This window comes from Anabas testudineus, chromosome 24 (assembly GCF_900324465.2).
Source record: "Anabas testudineus chromosome 24, fAnaTes1.2, whole genome shotgun sequence".
Taxonomy (NCBI): domain Eukaryota; kingdom Metazoa; phylum Chordata; class Actinopteri; order Anabantiformes; family Anabantidae; genus Anabas; species Anabas testudineus.
In genome coordinates, this window is record NC_046632.1 from 3,337,404 (window position 1) to 3,348,873 (window position 11,470).

The following is an 11,470-nucleotide window of genomic DNA, read 5'->3' on the forward strand; positions in this document are numbered from 1 at the left end:
AGGAATTTTGAGTCATAAAAATCACCTTGAATTATTTTCCCAGAGATGATCATTCTGAAAGCTGATCTGAACCCGCTTTAAAATCTATCGAACATATGTATTACATGTAGAATGATGATGGAAAAAAATCTTTTTAATAAAGAAATAATAATAAAAGAAGCATTTCCTTTCTGTAGCTGTGGATTAGAACACAACAACATCCTAGAAGAATCTCAACATTGCCATAATGAATATGTCTTCTCTCCAAAAATAATATTAGAGTGCACTGATGGTTTAACAAACGCCTTGACACTCGACTGTGCTACTGGGAAAAAATAACAAAAAAATAACTAAACTAAGGTTGAATTGTTTGCATTATTATGTAGGAAACCAGTACATTGCATAGTCTTGTAACCTGTAGAAGTACAAAATAACATAAAAGTCATCCATAAAGTCATGATAAAAAAGTCAGTCATGTCAGTCATGTTACAGACATTATTAAGAGCAATGATCACTGACTACAGACTAGTTTTGCACGTGTTTAAAATAACCAATGATGAGATTATTCACAGAAACTATCCTTCATTATTGTAGCTTTTAGAAAGGTAAAAATTGTATTTTCAAGTTAATTCTTAATTCAAGGTTAATGGGTCTAATGGCTTGATCTTCACAGTACTGTCATGACTATTGTCAGTGAGCTCTCCAAACAATGTGTTAGGACAGTTTTGTGTTAGCAAAATCACCTTGAAATATTTTTCCAGAAACAATTATTTTGAAAGCTGCTCGGAACCAGCTGTAGAAGAAGGCATAGATGAATGGATTGAGCATTGAATTTGACAGTGCAAACCAGTTAAGAGTTTCATACACTGCTGCTGGAACGGAGACATTATTCAAAAGCTGAAAGCTAAAACAGAGGAAGATAGGAGTCCAGCACATGAGAAAACCCCCTAAAACAGTAGCCAGAGTTTTTGTGGCCTTTCTTTCCATCCTACTGACAGTTGCTCCAGACTTTGTGCTCTGACAGGTTATGTTGCGGATGCTGCGTGCCTGTCTCTGTGCTACAAGGAAAATCTTCAGGTAGATACAGAGCATTATAATCACCGGTAGGTAAAAAGAGAAAATAGGTCCCAAAATATTTGCAAGTAAAACATCTTTTAAACATGCTGCTTCACACTTTTCATAATGTAATCCTGCAACTAAAAAGCCTGCAGCAACAAGCACAGAAACAGTCCAGCTCACCAGTATCATGATCACAACAACATGAAAATTCATCTTAGTCCTGTATGTGAGAGGGTGACACACTGCGTAATATCTATCAATGGAAATACAACACAAATTCAAAATGGAAGCCGTGCTTAGTGTTACATCAAAGCTGCTTCGCGCTTTGCAAAATGAATTTTCATGATACAGACATGAGCTCAATGTGAATCTGGTGCTGAAAGGAAACAAGAGGACACCGACCAGCAGGTCAGCCACAGCCAGAGAGAGGATGAGAGAGTTTGTAGGAGTGTGGAGCTGTTTGAAGTAAATGATGGAGATTATAATGAAAAGGTTTCCACATACGATTACCACAGACAGAGAGCCAAGACAAATATACAACAAAACACATATTGTGGACGGAGTGTTTATCAGGACATAAGAGACCTTATCTAACTCATAACAGGGAGGTATGTGATCAGCAGCAGTGCGGTTGACAGGGACTTGTGGTGCCATCCTTCTGGGTTCCTGTAAATCGTTTTTTTCTATTAATAATCCACAATTTCATTCAGCAATGCATGAACTCCGTGCAATCGCATTTCTATAAAGGAAAAAAAAAGTATTTCAGATTATTAATTCATACCCAAGCTTGAAGGCAAATCAGTGTTCATGGCAGTTCTTCCTAATAGCATCAATGTATGCAGTCTCCATATATAAATCCCGACCTCATTTTCATAATGAATACATTATATTATTGTCCAATCAGATGTGGGAATTCTCACCTCTCTGACATCAGTAGTCATTTGAGAAATCAAAAAGCAGAAATCAGAAAGCTGGAAAAACAGCAAGACAGACACAATGCACTGCCTTAGTGCTTTTGTTTGAAATTTGTACAGAACAATGGTGAGTGAAAACCAAAATCATAAACCCAGGAAACCCCAAAATAGTGTAAATTGAAAAAGTGAAACATTTGTTTTAAAGATCTATTTAAGTTGCATATATTTTATGACTACAACTGCCAAACTTGTATATTAAGTTGTGTCCAACATATGACCTACTAAATAACTTGGTGTCACACATAAATAGGTATTTTGCACTTTGGGCGCAACCTGCTGCCTTTGTGCTTGTGAATTATCGATAGTGTAATCAATGCTTTTTCTAGGACAAAGGCTGATAATGCTTTCAGCATGGAAGTGCAGAAAATGGAGATTATTACATGGAGCGATGCTGCCTCATTCTTATATCAAGTCCACCTAAAATCCAAGAAAAAAACCAACAGAATGCCTGTCTGTCCCTCATTCCCTTGTTTGATCTGTTTCTTGTTTTCCTGTCCACCCTGCCAAATTACCCTCTGATTGCTGATTGACTGCACCTGTCTTACTTCATCTTGTTAAAAGTCTTAGTGCTGCATTCAACACTATAGATCACAATGTTTTATTACGCAGACTGGAACATGTCATTGTGATTAAAGGAACAGCACTAGGGATGTTTAAGTCGTATCTATCAGAAAGATTCCACTTTATACATGTTAACGATGAGTCTCCCAAGCACAGCCAAGCTAGCTATGGAGTTCTACAGGTTTCTGTGCTTGGACCAATTCTTTTCACTTTATATATGCCCCCCTTAGGCAATATTATTTGGAAACACTTTTCATGAAAATATATCATAAAACATTTTACTGAAACCAGCAGAAACTAAACAATTAGTCAAACTTTAAGTATGCTTAAAAGACATAAAGGCCTGGATGTCCTCACACTTCCTTCTGCTAAATCCAGACAAGACAGAGGTTATTTTGTTTGGGCCTAAAAATCTCAGAGACACAATGTCCAATCACATTCTTATTGTAGATGTCTTAAAATTGGCCGTAAGTAAAAAAGTTTTCAGTTAATCCAAAATGCTGCAGCCGGAGTTCTGACTGGAATTAGTAAGAGAGATCATATTTCTCCAACCTTAGCTTCTCTCCATTGGCTCCCTGTAAAATCCAGAATTGAATTTAAAACTTCTCTTCTTATAAAGCAATTAATAATCAGGCTCCATCTTATCTTAAAGTCCTCATAGTACCATATTTTCCATGAAGAACTCTCCGTTCTCAGACTGCAGGTTTACTTTTGATTCATAGTGTTTCTAAATGTACAATGAAAGGCAGAGTTTTTAGCTATCAAAGTGCTGCCGTGTAACAAAAGGCTTAACCTTAACCAGCTGCATAAGCTGGAAAAAACTTTATAACTGCACTAATTTGGCGATCCAATTTAAAATCTCATAGTACCATATTAAAATCTAAATAAATATTACATATTAAAATCAAATAAAATTAAAGGCCAACCAGGGAGGGTTTGCCGGAGCCATTTGGACTGAACACAATCATCTTGTTTTTTTTTTATTATTAAACTTCAAAAAACTTAGGGCCATCCAGTCCTTAATGTCATCAAGGCAAGACAGAAGCGATTTTATACAGAAGTCATCCCTTTTTTTCAGCGGCATATAAACTTGACTGTCATCAGCATAACAATGAAAAGAAATGCCATGCTTCCTCAAGATGGAACCCAGAGTAAGTAGATAAAGGAAAAAAAGGAGAGGCCTTAAAATTGACCTTTGAGGAACTCCATATAACAGTTGCAGATGATTCAGAATCCACAAGGTTCACACTTGTGGTTCTGTCCGCCAAATAGGACCTAAACCATTCTAAAGCGATACCCTGAATGCCCACCAGATGCTGCAGCCAAGATAATAAAATATTATGGTCCACAGTATCAAAAGCAGTCACATCTAGCAGAACAAGGATCATAAAATCACCATTATCGGTTGCTTGGAGAATGTCATTAAAGACCTTTAGCAATGCTGACTCTGTGCTATGCAGGGTTTAAAACCCGTTTGAAAGACCTCTAAAAGAATTTGCTCAACTAAAAAAGATTTCAACTGCACATAAACAATTTTCTCTAAGATTTTAGAGATGAAGGGCAGCTTGGAGATGGGCCTAAAATTAGCCAACTCAATGTGGTCGAGACCTAGTTTTTTAAGCAGGGGCTGTATCACCGCATGTTGAAATTTGCCGGGACGATACTTGAAGTCATGCTGCCGTTTATAGTAGATAAAACCAACTGCCCTATACTGGGGAAAACCTCTGCAAGAAAATGAGGAGGGAAAACATCTCGAGGGGAGCATGATGGCTTGATGTTGCTAATGACTTCCTCCAAAAGTGAGAGTGTTACGGGCTCAAACGTATTAAACAGAGCCAGACAAAGGGCACAATCAGATGGGTCAAAGGCAGGAGCTGAGATGGACGCCCTTGTGGTGACAACCTTCTCAGTAAAAAAGTGCAGGAAATGATTGCACACTTCAGCAGAGGATTCCAGGCAGCACAATCTTGTTGAGGGATTTAAAACAAAGTCAATTGTCTTAAATAACACATGTGGATTTTGACTATTTATAACCAGCAGAGACTAAATACCAATGGTAATACGAGCAGCCTGATGACGGAGACCCAGTAAATTGTCAGCCATTTCTCACACAATGCACAATCAAGTTTCAACCCTCTGTTTTTTGCTCTGATCTGGCCAAAAAAGGATTTGTGATCTCTTTGCTCACCGGACTCCCAAGCCGGGGGGGGGGGCGGCAGCTTACTGGTCCTCTTTTCAAACCATCTCAGAGGAGCTAATCACGATATTCAATCCATCCAAACCTGGTAAAGAAAGCAGCAATCAAATTACCAGAGATCAAGCAGGATCCAGGGGGGAGTATTTCACCTTTTTTTACTCTTTCAAAGGGTTTAGCGAAAGAGTCAAAGATGAATTAGTGGCTTGAGAGCTCCATGAGAAATTGTGTTCATTAATTTGGCTATTCACATTGACCGGAGAATCAGAGAACGGAATAGAGGACACATAAATACACGCCTTACTTCTTGTAGCTCGCCACTGCACATATTATAGTTTGATGACATTCCTATTTTCTTCAAGTCTTAAGCAACGTCTCTTACAAAAGCACCTTTATGGTAAAGCTGAGACATGTCAAATGACAGTTTCATTTCTGGGATTCATTGTTTCCTCTGACCAGATTCAGATTTTAAAGTATAGGTCAGTGATAGATTGACCTACCCAAGTCTGGGAAGGCCATACAGCGCTTCTTAGGTTTTGCCAACTTCTATAGGAATTAGTTACATTAGTTACAGCAAGTTACAGCATTATTGCCAGCCTACTTCATGCACTTACCTCCGCCAAGACCCGTTTCACATGTACCCCAGAAGCCCCGCAAGCCTTTAATCATCTTAAAGAGAACTTCACCACAGCCCTCATTCTGACCTTATTCGACAGAGAATCATTGCCAGTGAAGCTTGCACTAGACGAAAGGCGCCATAGGTTGAAGGGAGCAGTTCTTGGTGTGAACAAATCATAAAAACCTTGAGTACCTCTGCATAGCTAAATGCCTGAATGCCCGACAAGCCTGGTGGGCCCTTTTTTTTAGGTGTAACTTCTCCCCCCCTGTCGTCCACGTGCTGTGTTTCTAGTTGCCTGGTTAGCGGATGTTGGAACCTTGATTTCTGCTTGCTCTGTCTGTGCTCAAACCAAGCAGGTACATCAAGCACCTACCAGTCACCTTCGCCCATCCTCCATCCCTCTCAGCCACTGGTCCCACATCTCTTTGGATTTTGTCACTGAACCCCCTCTCTCTAAAGCCTTCAATATTACCTTGACTGTAGTGAGCCCTTTCTATAAGATGGTCCACTTTGTTCCCCTGATGAAACTCCCATCTGCTAAGGAGACAGCACACCTGCTTATACCACATGTTTACCTTCACTTTAGGGCGGAGTTCTGTCGCCTGTTGGGGAACTCTGTCAGCTTGTTTTCTAGTTTCCATGCACATCCCAATGCACAGAGCATTTCAACAAGAAGCTGGTGACTGGTCTCCATCTTCTGTGCTCCTGGGACCCACATCTTATTCAACAAAGGTCGTGTGGGTTAAGTACATACACAACTCCCTGCAATCTTCAGCCACTGGATTGATGCCTTTCCAGATGGTGTATGGCTACCAGCCTGTTCAATGCAGAGGGGAAGGACACGTCTGTCCCATGTGCTCAGGCCTCAGTTTGGTACCGTCCCCTGGCCTGGAGGAGAGCCCATTCCTATAAAACTCGTAATTCTTACGAAACTCATAAGAATGAACTTCACCTAACCTTTCACGTTTTGCCAACTTGTTATGAACTTTGCCTTACCTGGTAATGCTCTCTGCTCGACCCCCCCGGTACTGTGAGTGTATGCCTAACTGATCTGTTCTCTCCTTCGTCTTCCCCCTCTTCTCAGTACCGGACCTGCCTCTGTTCCCATTCTCTTCCTTCCTCTACCCTGCTCTGTCTTCGCTTTGGACCTCCCTTGAATAAGCCTTGATCGTCGTTTTTTTGTTTTTGTCAGAACTGTCTTTATGTGTATGATTACACACCCTTATCACCCTGGTCTTTAAAGTATGGATTTTGTTATCGTAAGGATTGATGTTAAGATACTAACTGATTTATGTCGTGCTTCTACAAAACAGTAATTACTCTCTTGAAACCCTTCAACTGTTACCAGCCATGATTCCCAGTAAAGACCTGTCTCCACCTGTTACCTTCAGCTCCATTCACTCTCCATTTGAACCGCCATCTTGGTAGTGACATCAGACTCACCTCTCACCCTCAGTAACCACTTCCAGATTGCCACCATCACCAACAGCAGCTCACACTTCATTCTTGCCTCTGTGTGGTCTCTGGCAATGGAGTCTAACCCCTGTCCCGTGACAAAGAAAGTGTTCCATAGACATCTAAAAAACTAAATCACATTTTATTGTAAGACATTATATTTTATAATGAAATGTATTATGTAATAAAGTATGTGAAAACATTAACCATGAGAACAGCTTAATTATTTACTAAACAAGTCAGTAGTAGAAGTTAGAACAACATAGATTGCATCATGTCCCTATCCTTAAAGCGACTCCTCAAATACATATATTTCCTTAGTAAAAATATGTTCCAAGATCTTATTTTAACCCAATCCACAGTCTTTTCCTAAAGCTAAAAATGTATTTAACAAATTTATATGATATTCACATTATGTTCTAATCAATGTTTAATGAGCAAAAACAAGAATCTGTACAATTCAGTTTGTTTGGAATGAGACTTTATTATATCTACATAGGGACTAGGTTGCTTTTAATGGAGGCTGTCGTGTTTCTACAGTAACACAAAATAGACCAATCCTAGCTTAGACACCACATCTTTGAAATATCAATGTCTCAAACTGGTTGTAAAAAAAAAAAACAATGATGATTGTTCTGTAGAATAAAATTAGCTTGGTGTAACATCTAAACTTTTTGCAGACAGCCAAAAAAATGTCTACATGGAAAAGTAAACGATATTTGCTTGTTACAGATTTTGTGAATAACATTTCTGTACAAATGTATGATATAATTAAATAGCTTTTTATTATTATTTAGGAGATAATTTTACAATACATATTACTATTGCCGACATTTGTAAAAACTATTAAATAATATGACTTGATAGTAATGACATACATACCCCAATGTATGTAGCCTAACTACACCGTGCAATCTGGTCTGCATCAATTCACACAAAACGTAAAGGGAAATTCACCTGACTGTCACAACTAGCACTTTTAGAAAAAGCTGAATACCTGAGCTTTACAACCTAAATAAACTAAACTAAATGAATCCATACCTTTTAGAATATTTGTTTATTTGACTTTAAAATTAATAACGATAATAAAAAACTATAATAACTAGCATGTCTATTGATATGTTGTACTACATGTTAGTTTATCACAGTTTTGAGTTAGTAAAATCACCCTGGAATATTTTTCCAGAAATTATCATTCTGACAGATGATCTAAACCAACTGTAAAAGAAACCATAAATAAATGGATTAAGTGTTGAATTTGAAAGTACAAACCAATTCAGTGTTTCAATCACAGGAACTGGCACTGAAATGAAGAAGGAAAGAAAGGTGACACTAAAGAAGAAAGGAAACCAGCACACTAAAAACACTCCCATCACAGTAGCCAGAGTTTTTGTGGCCTTTCTCTCCATCTTAGTGACAGTTGCTCCAGACTTTGTGCTCTGACAGGTTGTGCTCTGGATGCTGCGAGCCTGTCTCTGTGCAGCAAGGAAAATCTTCAGGTAGATACAGAGCATTATGATCACTGGGAGATAAAATGCAAAAATAAACCCTATGGTGTTTGCAAATACAACATTAAGTGAACATGTTTCACATGTTCCTTGCTCTAATTCTGCAAAAGTGAAGCTATTTCCAGTTATGACAGATACAGTCCAGCTGACCAGGATCATGACCACAACAGCAGAATGATTTATCTTAATTCTGTAAGTCAGAGGCTGACACACTGCGTAATACCTGTCAATAGAAATACAACATAAGTTCAGAATAGAGCAGGTGCAAAGTGTTATATCTATGCTGTCCCGCACTTTCTAAAAGACATTTTCCTTAAAAAGACATGAGCTAAGAGAGAATGCCATGCTGGAAGGAAAGACTAAAACCCCGACCAGCAGGTCAGCCACAGCCAGAGACAGGATGAGAGAGTTTGTAGGAGTGTGGAGTTGTTTGAAATAAATGATGGAGATTATTACCAGAAGATTTCCACAGACTGTAACAACAGACAATGAGCCAAGAAATACATAAAACAAAACACATACTGCAGAAGGGGTACTTATCAGTATGTAAGAAACATTATATATCTTATAGCAGGGATGCATGTCATAAACAATGGAACCAGTAGACTGTGTTTCCATGCTCCTACAGGTTATAATGATTAGATTCATGTTTATAATCAATAGTGCTGACAAATGTAAAAAACATGAATTTAGCTCAGTAGAAATGTACAAAACAAACAACATGACGTTTCTTAAAATTAGTGATGATTTTCATTTCATTGAAGAATATCAATAATACGCTGCCCCTCAAGATACATCATCAACACTGCTTATCAGTGTCTGTTGCTTAAACAGCTGTCCAGTCAGAATTTGGAAACATTTGTGTGTGTGCATATGCATATGCATTTTTATGTCCTGCATCTGTATGGTACAGGTTAGTACAGAAATGTAGGTTTGTCTCTGTGTGACTGTGTTTATGCATCTTATTAGTTTCCAGCACTGCAAAACTTAAATCAGAGGAATTTTGAGTCATAAAAATCACCTTGAATTATTTTCCCAGAGATGATCATTCTGAAAGCTGATCTGAACCCGCTTTAAAATCTATCGAACATATCTATTACATGTAGAATGATGATGGAAAAAAATCTTTTTAATAAAGAAATAATAATAAAAGAAGCATTTCCTTTCTGTAGCTGTGGATTAGAACACAACAACATCCTAGAAGAATCTCAACATTGCCATAATGAATATGTCTTCTCTCCAAAAATAATATTAGAGTGCACTGATGGTTTAACAAACGCCTTGACACTCGACTGTGCTACTGGGAAAAAATAACAAAAAAATAACTAAACTAAGGTTGAATTGTTTGCATTATTATGTAGGAAACCAGTACATTGCATAGTCTTGTAACCTGTAGAAGTACAAAATAACATAAAAGTCATCCATAAAGTCATGATAAAAAAGTCAGTCATGTCAGTCATGTTACAGACATTATTAAGAGCAATGATCACTGACTACAGACTAGTTTTGCACGTGTTTAAAATAACCAATGATGAGATTATTCACAGAAACTATCCTTCATTTATTGTAGCTTTTAGAAAGGTAAAAATTTTATTTTCAAGTTAATTCTTAATTCAAGGTTAATGGGTCTAATGGCTTGATCTTCATAATACTGTCATGACCATTGTCAGTGAGCTCTCCAAACAATGTGTTAGGACAGTTTTGTGTTAGCAAAATCACCTTGAAATATTTTTCCAGAAACAATTATTTTGAAAGCTGCTCGGAACCAGCTGTAGAAGAAGGCATAGATGAACGGATTGAGCATTGAATTTGACAGTGCGAACCAGTTGAGAGTTTCATACACTGCTGCTGGAATGGAGACATTATTCAAAAGCTGAAAGCTAAAACAGAGGAAGAAAGGAGTCCAGCACATCAGAAAACCCCCTAAAACAGTAGCCAGAGTTTTTGTGGCCTTTCTCTCCATCTTACTGACAGTTGCTCCAGACTTTGTGCTCTGACAAGTTATGTTGCGGATGCTGCGTGCCTGTCTCTGTGCTACAAGGAAAATCTTCAGGTAGATACAGAGCATTATGATCACTGGTAGATAAAAAGCAAAAATAGGTCCCAAAATATTTGCAAGTAAAACATCTCTTAAACATGCTGCTTCACACTTTTCATAATGTAATCCTGCAACTAAAAAGCCCACAGCAACAAGCACAGAAACAGTCCAGCTCACCAGTATCATGATCACAACAACATGAAAATTCATCTTAGTCCTGTATGTGAGAGGGTGACACACTGCGTAATATCTATCAATGGAAATACAACACAAATTCAAAACGGAAGCCGTGCTTAGTGTTGCATCAAAGCTGCTTCGCGCTTTGCAAAATGAATTTTCATGATACAGACAAGAGCTCACAGTGAATCTGGTGCTGAAAGGAAACACCAGGATGCCAACCAGCAGGTCAGCCACAGCCAGAGAGAGGATGAGAGAGTTAGTAGGAGTGTGGAGCTGTGTGAAGTAAATGATGGAGATTATAATGAAAAGGTTTCCACATACGATTACCACAGACAGAGAGCCAAGACAAATATACAACAAAACACATATTGTGGACGGAGTGTTTATCAGGACATAAGAGACCTTATCTAACTCATAACAGGGAGGTATGTGATCAGCAGCAGTGCGGTTGACAGGGACTTGTGGTGCCATCCTTCTGGGTTCCTGTAAATCGTTTTTTTCTATTAATAATCCACAATTCTGCAAAATGCAGAATTAAATTCATTCAGCAATGCATGAACTCAGTGCAATCGCATTTCTATAAAGGAAAAAAAAAAAGTATTTCAGATTATTAATTCATACCCTTTAAAAGTCCAAGCTTGAGGGCAAATCAGTGTTCATGGCAGTTCTTCCTAATAGCATCAATGTATACTGTCTCCATATATAAATCCCGACCTCATTTTCATAATGAATACATTATATTATTGTCAAATCAGATGTGGGAATTCTCACCTCTCTGACATCAGTAGTCATTTGAGAAATCAAAAAGCAGAAATCAGAAAGCTGGAAAAACAGCAAGACAGACACAATGCACTGCCTTAGTGCATTAAAGTTTGTTTGAAATTTGTAAAGAACAATGGTCAG

The 11,470-nt window shown here is 38.2% G+C and overlaps 2 protein-coding genes and 1 pseudogene across 2 annotated transcripts; all 3 read right to left on the reverse strand.

Moving 5' to 3' along the window:
• Positions 1-693: 693 nt before the first annotated feature.
• LOC113149586 (trace amine-associated receptor 1-like) lies at positions 694-1,692 on the reverse strand. The gene has a single exon (XM_026341793.1). The coding sequence runs from the start codon at positions 1,690-1,692 to the stop codon at positions 694-696; it is 999 nt and encodes a 332-aa protein (XP_026197578.1).
• Positions 1,693-7,983: 6,291 nt separating this feature from the next.
• On the reverse strand, positions 7,984-8,967 carry LOC113149563 (annotated as a pseudogene).
• A 1,072-nt stretch (positions 8,968-10,039) lies between these two features.
• On the reverse strand, positions 10,040-11,038 carry LOC113149587 (trace amine-associated receptor 1-like). Its single transcript, XM_026341794.1, has one exon. The coding sequence runs from the start codon at positions 11,036-11,038 to the stop codon at positions 10,040-10,042; it is 999 nt and encodes a 332-aa protein (XP_026197579.1).
• Between the last annotated feature and the right edge of the window lie 432 nt (positions 11,039-11,470).

Bases quoted from the DNA above. Each gene is read 5' to 3' on its own strand.
- LOC113149586 (XM_026341793.1), bottom strand. From the start codon at position 1,692: ATGGCACCACAAGTCCCTGTCAACCGCACTGCTGCTGATCACATACCT.
- LOC113149587 (XM_026341794.1), bottom strand. From the start codon at position 11,038: ATGGCACCACAAGTCCCTGTCAACCGCACTGCTGCTGATCACATACCT.